This window comes from Dipteris shenzhenensis, chromosome 22 (assembly GCF_047967505.1).
Source record: "Dipteris shenzhenensis isolate YYH24624 ecotype China chromosome 22, Dip_SZ_1.0, whole genome shotgun sequence".
In the NCBI taxonomy this organism is placed as follows: Eukaryota; Viridiplantae; Streptophyta; class Polypodiopsida; order Gleicheniales; family Dipteridaceae; genus Dipteris; species Dipteris shenzhenensis.
The window spans coordinates 26,532,480-26,557,115 of NC_141617.1; the positions used below are offsets into that span (position 1 = coordinate 26,532,480).

General features: G+C 43.5%; 1 protein-coding gene across 1 annotated transcript in view; it reads right to left on the minus strand.

Annotated features, from left to right (window-relative positions):
* The window catches only part of LOC147887939 (uncharacterized), a 94,518-nt gene that overhangs the window by 66,681 nt on the left and 3,201 nt on the right, over window positions 1-24,636 (minus strand). The window contains exon 2 of the mRNA XM_087393886.1: window positions 18,378-18,436. Coding sequence (XP_087250012.1) covers window positions 18,378-18,436 — 59 coding nt within the window. The remainder of the gene's footprint in view (window positions 1-18,377; window positions 18,437-24,636) is intronic.

The window sequence follows — 24,636 nt, forward strand, 5'->3', positions numbered from 1 at the left end:
ACAGGAGGGTTATTTATGATGATGTTGGACAGCAAAGAATGCCCATTTATATGCAGCAGCAGGCTGCTGCAGATAACCCTGTTCAAGAGGGTATACAGGCTGAAAATCAGCCAGATAATTTTGCCAATGATGCACCACTGGATATGCCAGCAGATGGGGCTGTAGAACAGCCAGATATAGTGGTACAGCCACCCGTCATGCATGACGAACAGGCTGGACAGCAGCCTAATCCGGAACATTTTGTTAGGAGGAGTACCCGTGTACAACGGCCTCCTGCCAGGTTTGTTCCAGGAGCCAATAATGTGGCTGATTTTATCATGCTGACAGATTGTGGTGAGCCTTCCAGCTTCAAGGAAGCTATGGGAAGAACAGAGAAAAGGAAGTGGGAGAAAGCCATGCAGTCAGAAATGGACTCCCTACTTCAAAATGATACATGGGACTTGGTGCAGCTACCTGCAGGCAAAAAAGTTTTGCCATGCAAGTGGGTTTACAAAGTCAAAGTGGATTCAAATGCTTTACCGAGGTATAAGGCCAGATTGGTTGCCAAGGGATTTAAGCAGGAGAAGGGCATTGACTTTGATGAGATTTCTTCACCTGTAGTCAAGATGACTACTTTGAGAGCAGTGTTAGCTCTTGTTGCTCATGAGGACATGGATTTATGTCAGATGGATGTGAAGACTGCCTTTTTTCACGGAGATCTCCATGATGAGATCTACATGAGTCAACCAGAGGGATATGCTGTTAAAGGGAAAGAGCAGCTTGTGTGTAAGCTCAAGAGGAGCTTGTATGGACTCAAGCAGGCACCAAGAGAATGGTACAAGAAGTTTGATGCCTTCATGCAGTCCCAAGGGTATCATAGGTGTGAGACCGATCATTGCTTGTACACCAAACGGGCAAAGGATGGCAGTTTGATGCTTCTCATTCTATATGTGGATGACATGCTTATTGCCAGTAAATCTCAGCATGAGATTAGTGCTTTGAAGAAACAACTGCATAAGTCTTTTGACATGAAAGACTTGGGTGATGCAAACCATATTCTTGGCATGCGGATTACTCGTGACAGGTCCAAGGGACTTTTGTTTCTGTCACAGAAGGAGTACATTGACAAAGTACTGCAGAGGTTTAAAATGGAGGGGGGGAAGTCTATTAGTACCCCGTTGCCTCCACATTTAAAACTCAGCAGTAAGGACAGCCCCAGATCAGATGATGATAAGGCTGAAATGGCCAAAGTTCCGTATGCATCTGCAGTTGGCTCTTTGATGTATGCCATGGTTGCCACTCGTCCGGATATTGCTTTTGCGGTGGGAGTCATCAGCAGGTATATGGCAAATCCAGGCAAGCGGCACTGGGAAGCAGTGAAAGGTGTCTTGAGGTATCTCAAGGGTACCAAAGACTTGTGCATATGCTATGGTAGGCAGGATGCATTGGTGCATGGTTTTACAGATTCAGACTATGCAGGGAATGCAGATAACCGGAAGTCTACTACCGGTTATATTTTCACATTTGCAGGAGGTGCTATATCATGGGTGTCTCGGTTGCAAAAATGCGTTGCACTGTCAACTACTGAAGCTGAATATGTTGCAGCCACTGAGGCTTGCAAGGAAGCAATATGGCTTACTCGGCTGGTGGGAGATTTGGGCATTACAGGAAATATGCCAGTTTTGCATTGTGATAGTCAAAGTGCTATCATGTTGGCAAAGAATCCGGTCTTTCATCAAAAGACCAAGCACATAGATGTGAAATATCATTTCATCAGGGAGGTACTGGAAGACAAGCGACTTGAGCTTGTGAAAGTGCATACTGATGATAATCCTGCAGATTTGCTCACTAAGAGCTTGCCTACAGAGCGGTTTGCACATTGCCGCCACATCATGGGATTAGGATGAGACCATTCTTATTTTATGGTCTTGTACACAGTAACTGTATATTGCTGTAATTTTTATTCTTTTCTCCCCTTTAGGCACATTGGCCTTTAGGTGGGAGGTTGTTGGGGTAAAGGCACATTGCCACCCCTTTATTAAAGATATGACACTTAAGACAGTCATAGGGTAAAACCTAATCCTAATAAAACTAAAGAGTTTGTGGTGTGGCTCATCACTTAAGACAGTCATAGGGTAAAACCTAATCCTAATAAAACTAAAGAGTTTGTGGTGTGGCTCATCACTTCACATCCGCACATTTGGAGTCTCTTCTCTCTCTCTCTCTCTCACTCTCTCCCCGTTGTTCTTCTTCTCCTTACCTTCCCCTTCAGGAAAAACTAGCGTTTAGTTGCCAGAAATAAAGGGGAAACTATCCCCATTGTATCTGATGTTATATGTAAAAAGCAATAAGATCATGTCCTTCAAGATTGGGACAGTTTACATATGGATGCAGGGGATACAGTGGATGTGTACAATCAAAAGTTTTGGGATGCTTATTTGCAAGTTGCACCCTTCAAAAAGATCTCCAAAAGAACCCAAATGAGAAAGTACAGAGCAGGTCTCACTTCAAAAATTTAGGTAGTGGTGAATGCTTTGAGGGCAAAGAACATTCAAGACATTATGCATTCAGCTTCGGTAGCTAGTCTCGTGCAGATACAAGATCCAACCGTAGTGCCATCCTTGCATGCAGAAGCTACTGATAGGAAGAAACCTGATTTTTCAAAATCAGAAAAGAAAGAGTATCCCAAGGTTGAGAAGAAAGGGTTTCAGCCTCAGAAGCCGAGGGGTACTCATCTTTCAAAGACATGTAAAGGCAAATCCCTATTCACTCCTGAACAAATAGCTGAATTCCGCAGAGATGAAAAATGCTTTAGATGTGGGAAAGAGGGGCATATGGCTGCCCAGTGCCCTAAGAAGCCTTCGGGTTCTAAGGAGAAGAAAAAGCCACAAGTACCACCAAGACCAATGGTGGGAGCAGTCCCAGATGTTTTGGGTAGTATCTGAGACCCAAAGGAAAAAGAGCTTTTGCTATCATGGGGAAAAGTAAGAGATCAGCAAGCATTAATCCTATTTGATCCAAGGTCTACAGACAATTTCATATCCGAAGATTTAGCCCTGAGATTAGAGATTAAAACTGAAGAGCTAGGCAGAGCTCTTGATGCTAATCAAATGTTCCACGGGAATCTAGTGCAAGTTACTTATTTGATTGGAAAGCTTCGTGTCCGTGTGCAGAGTTATATAGATCAGCATGATGTTGTACTTGGTACACCGTGGTTCCATGGAAAGGAAGTAAAGATAGAATACCCTAAGAGGGTGCTGAGTTTTATCCATAGAGGGAAAAACCAGTGTTTAGTTGCCATGAATAAAGGGGAAACAATCCCCATTGTATATGATGTTATATGTGGTAAAGCAATAAAGTCTGCAATTTCCGCGTACATGGTTTTTGTAAAAGAAAAAGAAAATGATATGCATGCTGAAATGAATGATGCAGACAAAGATAAATTTCAGTTTCTTGTAAACTCTAAAGATTGTTTTTCAAATGCTTTGCCAGGGGAGTTACCCCCAGAGAGACCAGGAGATCATCAGATAGAGTTAATGCCTAGTAGTGAGCCACCAAATAGACCACCTTATAGAGTCAGTGCGACTCAGAGAGGAGATCATGGCTCAGGTGCAAGACTTGCTATCCAAAGGGTTGATTCAGCCGAGCTCATCTCCTTTTTGCTCACCAGTACTTTTAGTACAAAAGAAAGATGGTTCTTTTTGAATGTGCATTGATTACCGTGCATTGAATAAGATGACCATCAAAAATAGATTTCCAATACCACGCATAGATGATGTGCTTGACCAGCTCAGAGGAGCAATAGTTTTCAACAGGATAGACTTGAAGAGTGGTTATCATCAAGTCAGGATACAACCACAAGATGTGCATAAGACAGCTTTTCGCACTACATTTGGGTTGTATGAATACTTAGTGATGCCTTTTGGGTTGACAAATGCTCCAGCCACATTCAATAGAATGATGGATCGCATCTTTCAAAAGTACAAGCACTTCACGGGTACTTTCTTTGATGATATCCTAGTCTTTTCAAAGACAGAAGAAGAGCACAGGGAACATCTTGCTTTGGTGTTTCAAGAACTTCGAAATCATCAACTTTTTGCCAATAGCAAGAAAAATGAATTCTTTTTGGAAGAGATCCATTATCTAGGGCACATAATATCTAAGAATGGAATAGAGGTGGATCCTGCAAAGATCCAAACCATCCAAGAATGGCCTGAGCTGAAAACTGTGCATGAGGTCTGTAGTTTTTTGGGACTCTGCTCCTATTACAGGAGATTCATATTACTCAAAAAAATGGAGCCTTCACATGGGGAATGTCATAGAAGAAAGCATTCAATACACTCAAGGGGAAGTTGACTACAGAGCCTATTCTTGTAGTCCCGGATCTTTATCAACCTTTTGATGTTGATTGCGATGCCTGTGGAGAGTGTGTTGGGGCTGCATTACATCAGAATGGACATGTAGTAGCATACGAAAGCCGAAGATTGCGTGATGCTGAGAGATATCTGCAAATCTATGAAAAAGAATTGTTGGCTGTAGTTCATGCTATGAATACATGGAAGCATTATCTCTTGGGTGCAGATTTTACTGTTAAAACAAATCACCAAAGTCTGAGATATTTCCTAACTCCGACAAAACTCTCCGAGAAGCATATGAAATGGGCAAATATGCTGTCAATGTATCATTTTCAGATTGTCCATACTCCAGGGGTTCGGAACAGAGTGGCAGATGCCTTGTCCCGAAGACCTCAGGTCAACAACGTGACTATTGCTTATCATCAAGAAACAAAAGGCATGAGGGAGGAATATGCTAATGGTGCAGATTTTGGTGAGATTTTACACGCCGAGGGGATGTCACCACAATGCAAATATCTTAAGTCAAAATACAGTTGACCATTTATTTGATCATAATTAAAGGATTTTCCATCTAGGTTAATTATGGTCAAAAGAGTTCTTCTATTGGTCAAAGAATTGACAACAGTCAAAGATACTTGACTTCGGTCAAGTAAGCCTGATTTCAATCAGAAAGACTTGGTTTATACCAAGAAGGTTAACTGCGGTTAACCAGGATGTGCCAACTTCGGTTGGAGAGACTTGACTATAATTAAGGCGCCTCGACCCTTGGTCAAAGCCCCTTAATTATGATCAAGAGTGTTGACTCCGATCAACTAGAGAATAAATATATTCATATATTTGTTATGTGTGCACATGTGTTCAATGGGGATGCCCACCGTGACTAGGATTAGTCCACAGTTTATTATTTTTGCATGCAAAGCGCTAACAATTAATGGGTGCCATGGTGGTGCGCTTTAATTAATTGTTACAGGTACTATGAGAGCTAAAGACCCAAGAAATTTGGAGCGTAGTAAGCATTTCAGAGGCCACCTGCGTGCCTCAGAGGCATGTCTCTAGATTTTAGACAAGTGGCATGTTGCCATTTTGGAATGAGCTTGAAGCTCTTGTAAAGATTGATTCACGTTTTGGATTTTTAGAGAAGCAGCTCTACGCTGAACTATGTACTTCAAATTCTCTCTCATGAATAAAAACCTTGGGGGGGGGGGGTCCAACCCGACGCTTTGTCCTAGGCCCTAGTGTATCTGTAGAGAGAGGGAATGAGGGAGAGCTTTAGAGTGTGTTTTGCAGTAATTTATGAGTGAGGTTTCAAACTCCGCCAGAGGCACACTGGATCTCACACCGAGTGACACGGCGTAAGAAGCGAGCTTTCCTCATGCACAAGATGGATGAGGTGATCAATTCTTTTCGCGGAGGAGATCCTACCACGGGATGGGGACTCTTGTCAGAAGGGAAGTCACCCATTCCCATCACAGATCCCGTAGTCTGGCACACATATGCTTGCTCCCTATTTGACACGACCCCACAGGATCTGACCCTATCACTAACCTAGAATCTCGTCCTCAATCCAACCAGAATCATAGCGCAAGTGCCTCGATCCTCCCGACCACCCCCGAGCACGTGGACTACAGCTCGACTCATCCATAGGCCCGTATCTAACCCAGGCGTCCCATACCACCTGAGCCCGTCCAGAGGACCTTCGATACACACCTATGATCTGCCATGTAGATGGCCAGAGTCCCGGCCTGGGTCCAAGCCCCATCCATCAGTTGAGGAGCGCTCAACTGATTTGCACAATAGCACTGGCCCTCCCTCTATATAAAAGGAAACCCGGTATAGATAGCACAATGCTATGAATAGCTCCCTCCATATAAAGCAAGCACTATATACGAATCAATCTCTATATATAGCAATCTCGGCTAAAAATAGCCATCCAGTCCTATGCTATCCCGTAACCCATGTTCACCTGATATCCAACCCTAGGTACACCATGCACACGACATACCCCCTTCCTCTAAGAACTCACTCCTGAGTTCACTAGAAAGCCCGAAAACTCTTTGTGAAGATGAGTCAATGCCAATAACTATACTGTGACTATCAAGTTGAGTGTGCTATACTTTCCATGAGATTCAAATCAAAGAGAATCTTAGGCCAAAGCCACAATCTTTGATAACTAACCCAAGGAAAGTAAATCTCTCAATGTAAACAAGGTTACATATCGTCGAGTAGTCTCCTCGAGAAATCAAGTAACGCCTGAATCCATAGAGTTAATTCCGTTGACATATCCGTACACAAGCATGGTAAAATCCGTACCTAAAGGTAAATGATTCTATCAACCTTATCTATTGAGTATCCTTGAACTCAAAAATCTTAGGTTGAGATCGAGGAATCATTGTTCGAACAACCCCATCAATTGAACCCCTCGAGGCCAATTTTTGGGTTGCAATTTCTATCAACCCTAATTCTTGAATTACTTAGTATTCAAAAAATCCCTCAACGGAATACCCTTGTAATTCAAATTCTTGGGTTGAAATACATGACAGACTTTCCATCGCAGAACAATTAGGTGTCCGTTCATAACTCATGATGGAAGAATCTTCATGGAAGTATCAATGGGCAAAATCCTTACCAAAGATATGGTCCCCTTGATCTATCCTCGAAATGCCCCTACATGAGGATAATCAGTAAAAATTCAGTTGGCTATATCCAGTCAATGGTACTGTTCTAGACATGTATATAGTCAACCATCATAGGAATAGCATCCTATGTGATCCAAAGACTACGGAAATATACAATCCGAAATCTCTAAAAATAAGATCCACTACCGAATATCCTGTATAAACGTGTGCACAATAAACCGCTCCGATCACACGATCATCCAGTTCTTAGGACCGCTTATCTCGGAACATCAAGTTCCAAACAAGGCACTGACATACCATCATCAGAAGATATGCGGTAACCCTCCCTGAGATTGAGTCTAGACTATGGAGCTCAAGGGTTGAACCCAAAAAATACATGGCTTCTCACAGGGTAAAGAATCTTAGTCAGCCCTCCTTTAAAAAAAATCTAATCAGGTTGCCCCCAATTCAATTCAGCCTACTTGTACTTCACCCTAGAGGTCCTTGGGTATTATTTCACGCTAGATTATACCACCACATCAGAGAATCTTAAATGTAACATACCTTAGTGTCCCATACCACCAAAGTATACTGCAAATAAAAAAACTCGGTGGACAATATGAGCGAATCAGGTAGCTAATCCCTCTTCAACTCAGATGATCCTAGATTGAGTCAGGGTGGCAAATCCGTACTCAATCCTTTTCTTAATGTGATTATATCACCCCCTTGTGTTACAATACCCCAACCAATAGGTCAAAGAAGAAAACAGCAGGTAGATCCCTAACAACTCTTGAATCCTGACTATCCACGACCTCGGGCTAAAAGCGCGAGAATCAGAATGACCCCGCCTTTGGACATGATTCAAAGAAGGTATCCAACAAGACTCATCCCAGTCTAATCAATAAGAACCTTCATATGTCCAAACGGTAACTCGAAGAAACGTCATAACTCACAATCACATCGAGATCAAAACTTCAAATAGAAACCAAACAGGAATCTACGCACCAATCCCAAAATCCGGGCTAATATGTAACAAATACTCGCGCACCATCAATGTACCATATATCTAAAAAACTGCAAGATATATGGAACAAAAGTACACGTTATATAATTTGAAAAAACCAATCAAATTATAAATGCCACTTAGTTACAAATCAAATCCAAATTAACCAAAACCTGGTCAATTTAAGACAATTTATAAGTCATACAAAATTGGGGAGCTTCTTGAACCAAACGAGGTTCAAAAGATCCAGTCGAGCCAAAAATAATTGGGTATCGGTCAAAACTGAGGATTTCAACCTCTTCATCGCTTCTCAATAGCACGGAAGCAGTATAAAGACTCTAAAACAAGCTGTCTACATTTAGAACAACATGAGCCTTCTTTAATATATTTCTGGTACTGAGGGGTTTTATAGTAGTGAAGAGCTGCCCAGAGTTCATCCATCAAGGAATTCATCTCTCGTAGCAGGTCATGAGGTCTACGAGGATTGATCTCCGATGTAGCCTCATCCTCCATCTCAATAAAACAGTAATCCAACGTAGGTGTCTCATTACTTTGATATCCTTCCATGGCTGGAAAATCTCTCACACGGGAGAGGGACTAGAAGAAAAACAGCTATGTCCAAACACATGCTCTTCACACTAACAAAAGAGAATCTGGTGCTGCGTGCAATCAAGGAAGAAGGCGAGTAGAGGACAGCAAGAAAGATGGCGGAATCTGATAGGCTGATCTCAGACGGAAAGAGGGTGGGAAATTCACCTTCATGCGCTGAAGTGCTGAAGTGAGAAAGAGAGAGAAATCCCGGGTATATAAACAGCCAAGAAGGGCCATCAAAAGCTAGGCGAATTTAGGGTGGGTGCTTGATTTAGAGCAAGTGCTTTCCTTGCTAGAGAAAAACAAAAAAGCAACCTGCTTTTTAACCAAAAAACAGTCTCGCTTTTGATAGATCTGGTCCCGATTTTCTCCAGCCAGCCAAAAATAGCCGAAACACGCCAGATTTAGAGCAAGTGCTTTCCTTGCTAGAGAAAAACAAAAAAGTAACCTACTTTTTAACCAAAAAACAGTCTTGTTTTTAATAGATCTGGTCCCGCTTTTCTCCAGCCAGCCAAAAATAGCCGAAAAGCGCTAGATTTAGAGCAAGTGCTTTCCTTGCTAGAGAAAAACAAAAAAGCAACCTGCTTTTTAACCAAAAAACAGTCTCGCTTTTAATAGATCCTGTTCCGCTTTTCTCCAGCCAGCCAAAAATAGCCAAAACGTGCTAAAATCAGGCCATATGCTCCTTCCCAAAGCCAAGCGCCTGCCCCCAATCATATCGTCCATCTCTGATGCCCGTATCCTAGACAAGCCGCTTTCTAGGCTTATAAACGCTCTCTCTTTCCTCCTACTTCTCAACTGCAGCAAATCTAGGTCTCTAGGGTAGGAATCTCATCCTTGAGAACCTAGAGCGAATTCTTTCCCTAACCAGCCTACTGTCACGCGTCCCCACACAGCCAATCACATCAACAACCCAAGCGGGGTAGTTATAGGTCAGAAACGATCCATCCTCATATCTCTTGCTGGAAGCATCAAGTCTTCTCATCGCCTACCCTTCTCATAGAATCACGATTTCCAAACACGTAGCAACCAAGAGAGAGCACACAGCCTATGGACTTCTCTTTCTTCCACAACTCTCCCAATCATGAGCGCACATCATCAGCCAACGATTCAGCCCATACATGAGCGGAAATTCAGATTTGCAAGAGCAATCTCAAAAAGCATACGTGGAAGACATCTTTTCTGCATACCTCGCGTTGAATTCAATTGTGATAGGACGGGCTCTGATACCAGATGACACGACCCCGCAGGATCTGACCCTATCACTAACCTAGAATCTCGTCCTCATCCAACCAGAATCATAGCGCAGGTGCCTCGATCCTCCCGACCACCCCCGAGCATGTCGGCTACAGCTCGATTCATCCATAGGCCTGTATCTAACCCAGGCGTCCCATACCACCTAAGCCCGTCCAGAGGACCTTCGATACACCACCTATGATCCGCCATGTAGATGGCCAGAGTCCTGGCCTTGGTCCAAGCCCCATCCATCAGTTGAGAAGCGCTCAACTGATTTGCACAATAGCACTGGCCCTCCCTCTATATAGAAGGAAACCCGCTATAGATAGCACAATGCTATGAATAGCTCCCTCCATATAAAGCAAGCACTATATATGAATCAATCTCTATATATAGCAATCTTAGCCAAAAATAGCCATCCAGCCCTATGCTATCCCGTAACCCTAGGTACACCATGCACATGACACTATATGATGTCCCAAGTCAGGCACATATGTCCTCTATGCCCAAGCCCACCACATGTCATTTGTTTACTCCGCAGAATGTGCGAGCTGCCCTTCTCCAGCTTCATAACCGACGATCACCAAATCATGAGGGACTACGCACTGAGCATTTTGCGCATGGGCAACATTCCTGAACCCGATATTAGCACAACTGTTCAATCATGCTGTATGCCATGGCTTCCCACCTACCTGGAGCACCACCACCATAGTACTGATACACAAGGCAAGCGATCCCATGCACACTGGGAACTACCGTACTCTTATGATTGGCCATACTTTGGCTAAGTTATATGGGTCGGTACTATAAAGATGGTGAGTAAGTCCACCTCATCCACATTTATCTAGACCCAAAATAGAAAGATGGTGAGTAAGGTAGTCCACCTCATCCACAGTAATCTTATCAAGGAACCATGATTTTTTTATTGAACCTATGGTTCGGGAAAAGGGAATTAAATTCCCTGAGGACAATCAACTTAATGAAATTCTCTTATTCTGCTGTGGCAGAAGTCAAGTCTGCATTTTTTAATGGAACCCTGGAGGAGGAGGTATATGTGGCACAGCCACTAGGATTTCAAATCCAGGATCCCCATCAAAAGTATGCAAAGCTGAAGAAGGCCTTATACGGGCTGAAACAAGCCCCCAGAACATGGTACCAGCGGATAGATGTTTTCTTTTAGAAAATCGGGCTTCAGAGGAGTCCATCAAAGGCAAATCTTTATCTCCACTCAGAGGGGGATTTGCCACTGGTATTAATCCTGTATGTGTATGACCTCATCATTACAGGGGATCATACGAAGAAGATTACTCAGGTCAAGAGACTTCTCATGGAGGAGTTCGAGATGACGGACTTGGGCATACTTCATTACTTTCTTGGGATTGAGGTGAAGCAGGGAAAGAGCTGTATCTTTATCTCACAGGAGAAATATTGCAGGGAGCTACTCAAACGCTTACAGATGAAAGATTGCAAAGCAGCAGTGACTCCCATGGAAGCTAGCCTCACTCAGCTGGTTGATTCACCACTGTATTGACAGCAGTCACACAAAGGGCCACGGACAGCAGGCACCTGGGCAAGGAAGATTTCAGAGACAGCACTCCACCCTCGATCACATTTTTACCCTGAGGGCTATTATTGAGGAGGCGAAATCAAGGCATTAGAAAGTCTACACTTGCTTCGTAGACTTTCGTAAGGCATTTGACATTATCCCACGCTCTCGCCTGATCAGGAGGTTACAGAAACTATAGCTCCCAACCATCATGATTTGGGGGGTCATGAGTTTATATGAGTCTGTCAGAGGGAGGATATGCGTCCCAGGAGGCTTATCAAACTGGATTGAGAGCACCATCGAAGTAAAGCAAGGCTGCCCCCTATCACCAACTCTCTTCGGGCTCTATATCGACAAGATCACTTCTTTTGTCGATCGACTAGGCAGAGAGGGTTCGCTCTTGGCTGACATGATGGTGCAGATACTGTTGTATGCCGATGACATAGTCCTCATATCATCCTCTACAGAGGGGCTACAGAAACATCTAGAGGCTCTGGAGATGTTCTACAAGGAGAGAGACTTGACAGTTAACCTTGGGAAGACCAAGGTTATGATCTTCAACACCTCGCGAGCAACAGTATCCTATGACCATAGTTTCACATACCAGGGCGAGCCTCTGGAGATAGTGCAGTCCTACACATATTTGGGGATAGTGTTCACTGGACCAGGTTTCACGATGATCCATGCGAGTACGGCACGACTCACACGAGGACGGGGTGCTCTGGCCCGACTACAGAGACAAGAGCTTCTCACATCACATCAGAGTTCCACCAGGTTACCTGGATATATGGAACCTGAGCACATACTAGGACTACTAGCCCTACTCTAGTATTTTGTTCACTAGCTGAGCATGTTAGCGTTTTAGCTTTTGTTTTCAGTTTTTCAGCTTTTAGTTCTCAGCAAGGGTCTTAGTGAACCCTTTGCTTCAGCCCCCAATGGCTTGTATGAGGTACTTCTTGGATTCACACTTTGTCTCATAGGCCCGCGAGGCCTCTTGCAGACATTAATCTCTCTCTCTCTCTCTCTCTCTCTCTCTCTCTCTCTCTCTCTCTCTTTGGGGTGAAATCCATATTTCTTTATATTACAAGAAGCACTTCCCAAAAAGAGAACTTGCCATTACAAAACATCAGAAAATTTCAATATAGATAGAGGAATTTATCTGATGAGCACTGACGCAATCATAAAAGGATTGCCTTAGTGACATCCGGAAAAAGGAAAACTTGGAGAAATTGGAGTCTCCAAAGACTATGATTTCTGCCCTTCCAAGGAGTCAATGGCCCCAATATCGAACCCATGAGAAGAAAAGATGAAAGTTTGGCCTTAGTGGATAGATGCCAAATATCCAGAAGAGCTTGCCAAAAGAAGCAGTAGGGAATCTGGCTTGGAGACGCTGCTGTAACAGAAGCAGAAAGTCGCGAGTGACATGGCATTGCCAAAATAGATGGATCAAGGATTCCCTAGGAGCCAAACATCTGTGACAGACAACAGGGACAATATGTCGTCAAGCTACGAGTAGACCAAACGGAATAACCCCCAACATTACTCGCCATAACACACATGTTGGCGAACAGGCAATTTACAGCTCCAAAGCAGTCGCAATCTTTTGCGCCACCACTTGGCACAACGAGGCATAGACCAAATCTGATTTCCCCGCAGAAACCAGCCTCAACAACATAAAGGGTGGTAGGATCCACTTAATTACAGCATACACAGTAATTTGACAAATAAATACAGACCACAGATTAAATCACAGGGGAGCTAGAGCGCTCCTACTCAGAAACAAGAACATCGATTGGCCCCAAATGTTGGCGCCCCTTGCGGTATTTATTTAACATTCATTTGAAGCCAAGCGGGTGATTACAACATCCCTATCCCCATCATCAAGCTTCCTTTTCTTCGGCTGCACATCAGAATTCATCATCTTCTGGAAGCGAGGATCCTGTGTGAACTGCGTGAAAGCACTCATGAAACTCTACATATGTGCCTTGAATAATTCCACATTCTCCTCATCAGTCCGATCATCCTGATGCTTAGCAACATGCTCGGACTCCTCTCTTGCACCTTGGTCATCATCAAGAGACTCAGACATCCGCTCTTCCTCTTCCTCTTCCTCTCTAGTAAGACTCAGAGATCTCCCCTTGTGAGACATATTTACTGAATAATATGCTGTCTTCTTCACCTAGTCTGCTACACTTGCACCAAGCCAAACACAGGTTCCCCTCTTGAAGAGGTTAGGTGGATCCCGGCGATGGAACCACTGAAACCAGCCTCAACAATGTAAAGGGTGGTAGGATCAACTTAATTACAGCATACACAGGTAATTTGACAAATAAATACGCACCACAAATTAAATCACATGGGAGCTAGAGCACTCCTACTCAGAAACAAGGACACCGATTGACCCCAAACGTTGGCACCCCTTGCGGTATTTATTTAACATTCATTTGAAGCCAAGCGACTGATTACAAAGGTATCTGGGAAGCTGCACCACAGGTAAACCAACGCCCGCAGACTCCTCGTCCAACCCACCCTGTAATTCCCTGCTCAACTCCAAACGGTGAATGGCATCCAATTACTAGACAATCTTGTATCCTCAACCAACCAAAACATGCAACAGAGACCCCAAAAGCATCCACTGTCTGTGCCACACCTGCAATTGCACAACCAAGTGCCCAACCATCCGGACACGGCTAACCAATTGCAAGACAAAGCTCTCAACAGCCAAACTCTGGTACAATCAATCGACAAAGCACTCCCAAATAGGTTGCCTCAATCTATAACCTCCCTGGCCACTGCCCAACAGCATGAATCAACCTTGCCTCATGAGGAAAGAAACCCAAACGCAATAACTAGCCAACAACCAATCAGGGAACGGCGGAAGCAGGCAAAAACAAGCCTTCTTCTACCCAGTATCCACAGAAGATAGATCACTAGGGCTGGAAAACCCTAGATCCTGCACAGAAAAAATGATTCAGCCCTGGCACAGCCCCAAAAGCAGCTTAGAAGAGAACACCCACACCTGGAGAGTTACCAAAATCAGCAGCAACTCCCAGAAAGCTCCAGAAATCAAATCGCAAGTTTCCCTACAGAGCCTGGACAGCCTGGAAGTAAATCGCAATCCTCTATAGCAGCCTGGACAGCCTGAAAACACCTGGAACAGCCTTGGAACAGGACTCAGTCACCTGGCATAGCCCGGAAGACCTGTGGATGAAATCGCAATCTAGAAGAAACACCCTGGCTGAAATCGCAATCTACAATAGGCTCCTAGATCAAGTGCGATTTCCTCTGGCAGGCCCTGGATGCACTGGAACTGGCCCTAGCTGATGGCGATTTTCCCTGGCAGGCTCCGGAAGCTCTTGGCAGTTGACGATTTGGCTCTAGCAGCACTAGGCAGGCTCTGGCAGCTCACAACTGATGGTCTAGCTCCTTTTGAAACTGATTTTGGCCTTCCAAGTCCAAAAGAAGGGCTCTCCTCTTTTTAGATCCCTGTGCTAAAAATAGCAATTTTTAATTGCACCACTCTTTTGGCCCCCTATTGCACACTTTGGCCTTAGAAATTAATTGACTAGTAACTGGGCGCGATTCACAATTTCCAAGGGCCCACTAGGGAATTTTAATTCCCAAGTCCTGCCCCATGGCTGGACCCTGGCACCCTAGAGACTCAAGGCAGTCACGCACAAATTACAGGAGTCGCAAATCAAAAGTCCCATAATTTCACGTCCTCGTCACAGACCTTTGAAAAAGGCAAGCGTCCGCGATTGCCATAAATTACCTGCAAAAGAAAACACTACAATGTTTGTTAGGCAAAGGACAAGCAAACATTCCACATACATGCATACATGCATTCACAAACAATATGATGTCTGGCTTCGTGTTCTTTGATCTCTTCTTGAATATCAGTCTTACTTGCATTTGTATCGACCTCCATAATCATTTCTTTCTTAACTGTTTGTACTTCAATATGAACGAAATCCTTCTGTAGATACTAATTGGGGAGTAGGAGGAGAAGCCTTACATGACTTCACAACCTCATCAATTACTGCCTGCTTGCCAGGCCCCTCTAGAACCTGAAGTCGAGCCTCTACTTCTGATATTTCCAGCCTCAACTCTCTCACTACTTGCTGTGAGTAAAGAATCTGTTCATGTTGTCCAATGATGGGTTGTTTTGAACCTTCTTGTAGGTACGTGCATGCATATGGAGGAGGTGTCATGGCTGCAGCTGTAGCTTATCGTGTCCTAATTGAAGTTGCTGGGGTAGAGGGAGATTTTGAGGAAAGAGCCAGCCATTCCATGTTGACCATCTATGCTGCGACCCCCTGGCTAACCCCCGGCTGGGCTGGGGTTTAGAGAATTGTACGCTGCTGCGAGCTGGAACGACCTGTGAAACCCTAGCAGCAGCTAGGGCTTGCTGTATAAGCGCCAACATATCTGGAGATATATTGCATAAAGCTAAACCAAAATCCTGTTACAGAAAAGCTCCCACAAAGATCCATCACCATGCAGCAGTGATGCACTGTGGAGAGCACAAGTTCTGCTTCTAATTCCCCCTAACACTCCTCAGTTTGCGGGCTCCTCAGTGAGCTTCTGCAAGTGCCCAGCAAGGCCCAAATGCGCCCCATTAATAGGCATGGAAGGCCCCAGCCTGTCCCCGCAATCTACTGCCAACCAGCCCTGCAATAGGGCCAACTGACCCTGGTCTGTAGCCAACCTGACTGGGCCGACTAACCCTAACTAGGGATAGCCCCTTACCTACTGCCAAACATAGACTTATGCAGAAGATCTGTCCGGTCGTCTCCACCTGGATCTCGCTGCCCATACAGTAACCAATCTCCATCTCCTTTAAGCTTGCTTTGCTGCCCATGTGGCATCCTTCCCCTCGCCCACATGTTAACTTCGGTTCCAGCACCATCTCTTCTGCAAACAGGCATGTCAATTCTCAACACATGCTTATGCTGTCCACATGTCAGCCTGTGTATTGACCATATGGCAGCCTCAATGGATGTTCATTTCGACCCAGACCTGCCCGTGTGGCATCTTCCTCTCCTGCCCACATGACAGCCCATCTGATTGCCCCCATCCTGTGCAGGACCCAGGTACAATGTCCCAATGCTCTGCTCATATGGGGGGGTTACCGGTGGGGCAATGGACTATCTATTCCAACACTAATAGCTGTACAATTAAGTTCACAAACCTCAGGGATGGTTACAGCAAAAGCTGTTTCCAGGGCTACACCACCTAAATTTCACAAATTCACAAGGATAAATTCTTCCATCAAAAGAATTTGGAACCTTGTGTATAAAATCTTAGAGTTCAGAATGCTTGGAACAAATAACCTGACGAAGTTTATGAAGAACGATCAGACTAATGTGCGCCAAGGTGGAACGATTGGATGGTAGGATGAGCCTTTTTTCTTTTTTGCAGCCACTATAGTACAGCTAATTCCTACACGATAGTATGCCATTAATGGTGGTAATGCTCCTGAGGAATGGATGGTTTGCTGGACAACTGCATACCTGAGATAAAATGCATAATCATATATCGGGTTGCACAACATATGTCAACCAGCTAGCCCAATCGTCATTGATACTTGAGAGAGAGAGTGCCTGGCCTTGCACATTACTTAAATCCAAAGAATTAACTGCTAGAGTAAGCAGACATGCCAAGCCATTGGTAACACAAACAAGCAGCGCTCCTTCCAACTTCAGATGTCACAAAGCACACATTATGGATTGAAGAGAGCACCAATAGTGAACCACCAGCTGGAAGAAAACGTATTGCAAGGAGACGACTTCTGCTCATATGTACTACTTTGGAGATGAGCATGTGCTGCAATGGTCGTATGTAAGATCTTTCATCAAGGATTTGGCCTTTGGAAAGGGGGGGATGCCAGTCCTCTTATACTCCAGGGCAGAAGTCCATGCACAACCGTCTTGTAAAGCGTAAGCCCACACAGACACGTCACATCATTCAGAATGAACCACCCACCCTGTGGCCACAGGAAGCCCCACAAGGCAGGGCCACCTATAAACAATTCGTAGCTAAGATCTTGATGCGGTGGTATGTGTGTATTACCATGCATGCATGTTGTCCTCTCAATTCTCATGCCTTGATCCCTCACCTTGGCTACTTTCCCATAGTCATGTAACTGTCAGTTCCTCAAGTCACTTTCCATGCTAAGTTTCGCTAGTTCAAAAAATTGTCATGATTTGCAACCTTAAACCCTGGCGAAGGGCACTTATGAATATACACAACGAGTACGTCTTAATCTTAAAGATATGACTCTCCAACCAAGGGCATGATTTTTCACATAGAAATTTTGATTAACTAGTACACTATCTTCCTGCCTGTTATAGTTTCTCTTATGGTTATAGGAGCACGTCCCTAGAATAGCCTTACAGTTTAGGGAAATCAACAACCTACTGAAGAGTCCATGTTTAACCTCTCTCTATCTATGTGCGTGCGTGCATGTGTGTAAGAACCTGTCCAGCAGAAAATGAATGTGGTATGGAGAAGAAGATTCAAATTGTCACCTATCAGTCATTCAAAGTGACAAGCAAAAAGAGTTATCTTTGAGTGGCAATGGAGGTTGCCATATGGATGCCATTTGGACAACAGTGATGTTCAAAACAAGAAAACATAATATCCTTACAAGAAGCACTTTCCTACCTATGTAGGTAGGTCCAGGAAACACAACGCTTTAATACATGAATTCTGTCTCATTATGAAAAAAAATGCAATAATAAACGTCTTGAACATGAGGTCTGCTAAGTAGACTACACATGACATTATTGTACGATCCACAATATGGAAGCTAGCAAGTGTTCTGTATTGATCCATGTGATATCTAGTTGATTTCAAACCCACGTGGATGAACTTAGAGCTGCAGAACTGTTAAATGCAGTACATGACAACAAGAGGCTTTATTCTGGACACATGCATGTGTCTTTTGCTTCTGAATATTGCAAAAATAAGACTGCAAATTGCATATGTCTATTAGAGAAGTTTACGCCATTGAAAAACACTTTGACCAATATGGACTAGAGAAGTTGCACCTTGCTTATAGAATCCTCGGCCTCTTGAGCACAACATCTTCTACAGTCTGAAACCAGCTCTGACCACACAAACAAAACTTGTTAGTACAAAGTACACAAATTCTAAAAATACAGTGCACGAGTGCTTCCATAAAAGACTGTTCGAGATCTCTTACCCTTATCCCAATGGAATTTCAGAGCTTCTCAAGTATGTCACGATGCAAAGTAATAAGAAAATAATTATGAACAAATGTATGATCATTTTCCCACAAAAGATTTCAATATATTTCTACTAAATATAATTTCTCAACCTTCTTGACTGCCAATTAAAGCCCCTTTTGCCGCATTACCAAAGCAGTGCAGCCAATTAAAACTTACCAACGTGATGATAAAATTATGCTGTCCATGAGCTACTCAACTCCATATTACTTTGTATTGACCTAAATTACCTGTCTATGTTTCATCAAGCATAATGCATCCAATCATTAGCAGCAGATTCATGCCAAACACCAGCAGCATCCAATCATAGCAGCTGTGAAAAACCAGACTTTTCGAGAATGCAAATGTGTGCAATGCATGCAGAATTTGAATGCCAATTGGCCCTCCAATGGGGAAGAGCGCCCTCGTGAGAGTACTTATTTCCATTTCAACCTACATGCAAGGTGAGAGAGAGATGGCAGATGAATGCAATGTGGTAGAGAGAATGCTACGTGAGATTCACAATGAAAGGGTGATACCCTTTCATTAATGTCCCTTGAGATCACTCAAGTTCCATCTTCCCATTTACACCTACCCTTATCCTATGACCCATGCACCTACCATTCAATGCACTCTAATGCACCCTTTCCCTTTCCTATTGCCCCTAGGACCTAGACACATGTGTGCACATCTTTATTACTAATCATTGGCCAATGTTACATAGTTTTGGCGGTACTATTTACACCGCTTGGTCGATCATAAATACAAACATATAACCGCACCATCAAATTGGCGCCTAACAATAATAAGATTCTCATGACTATTAATTAACTAAATAATCATTTCTCTTGTCATGACACTCCCTCCTGCTTGAATGAGCAGAAGTCCTCTTCTGGATTATTGCTTGTCTCTTCCTCTTACGTGCACTTTCTCTTGTTACTTTTGCAACTGCATCGCCTCTTTATGATCTGCGAGAATCTGTGGAAAATCTGTAAAGAACCACTGTGCATCACTAGCTGGCTGGTTTTTAAACTTCAGTAAATACATATATCTCTTCTTTCCACAAGTACTCTTCTCTTTATGGTACACGATCTATTCCGGAGTAAGAACTTCAGTCCCATCTTCAAGTTCAGGTTCTTCTTGATGCTGAGTATCCAAGAACGCAGAAGTATCACCATGGTATCTCTTCAAATTGCTCACATGAAAGATATTCTTCATACGCCAGTAGGCTGGTAATTTCAGCTCATACGCTCTGGATCCTTCTTCTGGATATAAAGCTGCTGAATTCTGAAATGAACCATAAAACTTCGATGCTAACTCGACATGTTTTGTACTTCCTCTCACTGACTTGATTCTTCTTTTATCAATCTTCAGTAAAACCCAATCATCCTCCTTGTAATAAACTTATTTTCTTTTTTTATTGGGGGTAGGAGTAATCAATGGAATTGTAAACACGTCTCGATCCCCTACGATCCTTATGTTTTCATCCTTATGTACAAAGCAACAATGATGAGTATGAGGATGAATAGCAAGGTTAAAATCATACCGCACTCACTACATCCATCGTCTAGGAGAACCACTATTCTCTGTTCATTCACGAATCCATACACCTTAAAAAGATCATGAGGCCCAAAGGTATTGGCTGAATGGACAGCATTCACTATTGGCTCAATAGTCACGGTAGATTTCAAGGGTGACAAGATAGAAGCCTCACCCTCCTGCTTGGATGCCTTGGCTTTCCCTTTTACTAAATTCGTCTTGGCAATCTTAGCAAAGAGAACAGGACACTTATGCCATACGTGCCCTAGCTTATGTTTCTTACACCCGAAACATTTTCCTTCCTTAATCAACTTCCTCTTCTCTTCGTCCGTCATAGAAGAAAATGGCACCCATCCACAACGTGATTGGCTGTTCACATTCCTTACAAGAGCTTTACCTTCCCTTTATTATTCTTAAACCGGTTTGGTTTCCTAAAAGTGGGTATATGATGACCCACTCTCCTTATTGAAGGGTTTACAACGATTCAATTTCCTCTCGGCTATTTCAGCTAGCTTAGTGAGGTCCTTAAGCGTGGTCGGGTTAAACATTTCAACCTCGTACCTTACTTTTGGGCTTAAGGCTGCTAAATACTTCTTTCTCCTATCTTCCTCACTCTTTTCGGGTAACTCTAGAGAGAGTTTCCAAAATCTGGCTGTAAAATCTGCATTACTCTCATTGTCGAACTACCTAAACCTCTCCCAACGAAAGGTTAGGTTCTCTTCATGCCTCGGTGGCATGAAAGTGACTTTCACTTGCTCCACGAACTTAGCCCATTCATGAATAGGCTCTTTTCCTGTTTGTGACAAAGACCACCACATTAGAGCATCCTTCTACAGATGCAATGTGGCAAGAGCAAGCTTCTCTTGCTCGGTCTTGTCTTGATGGGCAAAGTATAGCTCAAAATGGCGAATCCAACTGAGGATTTTGTCAGCCTCCCTTGTCCCATCATATTTAGGGAACTCAATTCTTTCTCGCGATTGGAATTTGGACCTCTTAGAAACGGTACTCAACTCTTCATCCCTAAAGTTTAAAGTCCTCTTAGTCCCTAATCTTGTCATAATGGACTGCTCAATCATATTGCTAAGCTGGAAAATCAGCTTATCAACAGGAGTCTCCTCTCTTCCTCTTGCACTTGGATTATAGTCCATGTGTGCTGGGTTTTGAGTTGAAGGCGTAAACTCATCACCTTGTTCTTGGCTGGTCTCATTTCTTCTTTCATTACAAAAGGAGAACTCCCTATCAAGAGATTCTTGAAGGAGAGACCACTGTAAATCTATTTGTGGGTTATCATACTCAAGATGTGTGTAACTCTCACCTAATCCATCCTCTTCAGGAGTGGGTGAAGGTGTTCTTTCTCTCTCTCCTTGGGGTAATGGAAGAAAAGGAATAAGTTCATTGTTATATCTCCCTTCCCTTTCCATTCTTTCCTTTTAGTAATACAAGAGAGAAAATGACTTGCTGTAATTTCAAAAAAAGGGGTTTATTTTACAGCAAAAGTCAAGTGTTGTAGAGTTGGTGGTACTTATCCGACTCCTGCTTTGTTTGTGTTGAGAAGACACTTAAAATGACCTCCTCTTCCTTCTCTTTTAAGCTTTTCTTCTTGTATTTCTGCTGTAAACTGGTACGCTCTGTTTGGGCTACTTGTTTTGTTTGAGCGGATTGGAGGGGCTACTTGTTTTGTTTGAGCGGATTGGAGGTCTAGATACCGTTATAGGAGGTACTTGATGGGTGGATCACCCCCTTAAAATCTTGTTCGATCCAACTTTCCGTTGGGGAGAACGGGGGGGTTCCTTTTCCTCACGGTTTAAGGATTTTAAGGGTACATTCACACCTGGGGGGGGTTCACCCCGTTCACCATTCAAGACCCAAAAAAATTTGTTTCAAAACCTCAAGAATTCAAGATTGGCCAAGAAGGAGATGTTTGCAACCCGGAAATTATGCTATGCTATGTGCATGGTGGACTGTTTTCCGCAGCACATGCATGCGTCCCGTCCAATATTTCGTTGTCCCGCATGCGTTCCTTGATCGTGCGTGCCTTCTTCTGCTGCGTGGCGTTCCCGATCATGCTTTCTCCTGCGACTTCTTTTGCGATTCCCGCGCCTGCTCTCGACGCTCGTTGTGCTTCTCTTCCGTCCTGCGCGGCTGTCGCAAGTCGTGCCTCCCACTAGTGCTCCTGCCATGTCCGTCACAATTCTGCACGTTCCTCTCACCCTCTTCTCGTCCGATCGTAGACCGTCACCACTCTGATACCAAATGTGAAAAACCAGACTTTTCGAGAATGCAAATGTGTGCGATGCATGCAGAATTTGAATGCCAATTGGCCCTCCAATGGGGAAGAGCGCCCTCGTGAGAGTACTTGTTTCTATTTCGACCTACATGCAAGGTGGGAGAGAGATGGCGGATGAATGCAATGTGGTAGAGAGAATGCTACGTGAGATTCACAATGAAAGGGTGATACCCTTTCATTAATGTCCCTTGAGATCACTCAAGTTCCATGTTCCCATTTACACCTACCCTTATTCTATGACCCATGCACCTACCATTCAATGCACTCTAATGCACCCTTTCCCTTTCCTATTGCCCCTAGGACCTAGACAAGTGTGTGCACATCTTTATTACTAATCATTGGCCAATGTTACATAGTTTTGGCGGTACTATTTACACCGCTTGGTCGATCATAAATACAAACATATAACCGCACCATCAAATTGGTGCCTAACAATAATAAGGTTCTAATGACAATTAATTAACTAAATAATCATTTCTCTTGTCATGACAGCAGCAGATTCATGCCAAGCACAAGCAGTGTTCCATTACTGGTGTTCTTCCTCAACAATGCCAGCCCTCACCCTCACCAGAGCCAGAGCCACTGACAAAAGAGCTTTTCTTCTCTATCCTCATCCAACAGGTCGATTTCATCCCACAAACAGCATACATAGGTCCCGCCATGCGAATGATAGTTGATCAAGCGGCCGAGAGCCAAAGGCCTCCCCTCTTAGCCCTTGCTTTGGAATTATCTCTCTTGTGTCAAACACCAGCCTTGGGCATGGGTGCTTGTCTCTTAGTACCCCACCCCTTAGCTTTCATTGTATGTAGTTTTTTTCAGTCTCATAGACCCTTTGGTCTTTCATAGTCGTTAATATACCAGCCTTGGGAGTGGGTGCCCACCCCTTAGCTTTCATTCTATCTAGATTTTTTCAATCCCATAGACTCTTTGGGTGTTATGTAGACGTTACTAAACTTTCTTAGTTTGTTTGTTTCTCTCTCTCTCTTGCTCTCTCTCGCTCGACAACCAATAAATGCCTACTTTGGGGGCACTCAATAGACAATAGATGCCATTCAAAGGAGTAATGTAGAGCTCTAGGTTCATGCATTGCAATGCAAACAATGTCCACACCCTCCAAGAGAGGAAGCGAGCTCCAAGACAAAATTTGGCCTCCATTGAGGAGCTCGAGGAGCAAGAACCAAGATGAGTGTGCCAGAAGCAACAAAGATTCAATGAGCAAAGCCCTCTCTTAACTCCTCTCAAGCGACCAAATCTCGCCAAGATGATAAGATGAAGCGATAGTTTTTCCAAACCATAGGCCCCACCTCAGCAAGGACACAGCTCTAGTGATTAAGGCATCCAAACACTTTGCTAGACACCACCTACAAGATCTTAGCTGACGCCTGAGCTTGCGGCTTTGCCTCACCTTCCCGATATCATCCATTACACACAAACAGTAGAAAGGAGCATCTTGCAAAACATCTCCACTTCGGAGCCAAAAACTGGGCGGGCGACATTAATAGACATAGACATGTATTAGGAATGTCAAATTCTAGTCCTACGGTTGCAAAAAAAACAATTTAGAATCAGATGTATTATTGAAAGTGTATGTTATACTAAAACTTCCCTAACTGATGTACACACACACATGTGTGTGTGCGCACACATACAAACACGTGTGCACACACATCCATAAATAGACAATAGAAAGGAGCATCTTGCAAAACATCTCCACTTCGGAGACACAAACTGGGCGGGTGACGTTAATAGACATAGACATGTATTAGGAATGACAAATTCTAGTCCTACCGTTGCAAAAAAGCCTATTAAGAATTAGATGTATTATTGAAAGTGCACATTACACTAAAACTTCCCTGATGTACACACACGTGTGTGTGTGTGTGTGCACGGCGCATGCGCGCACGCACATATATAAATACATACAAATAATATATTATATATTCTATATGTATATAATATAGATAACCACATGATTGTAGGGGCTTGCAATCCTCTTGGATTTCGAGAAGGCCTATGACAAGGTGGATTGGACCTTCCTCGAAAACTTTATTCCCAAACAGGGTATTCATAGGCGTATTTATGTATGTGCACACACATACATAAATACATACAAATAATATATTCTATATTCTATATGTATATAATATAGAAAACCACATGATTGTAGGGGCTTGCAATCCTCTTGGGTTTTGAGAAGGCCTATGACAAGGTGGATTAGACCTTCCTCGAAAACTTTATTCCCAGACAGGGTTTTCA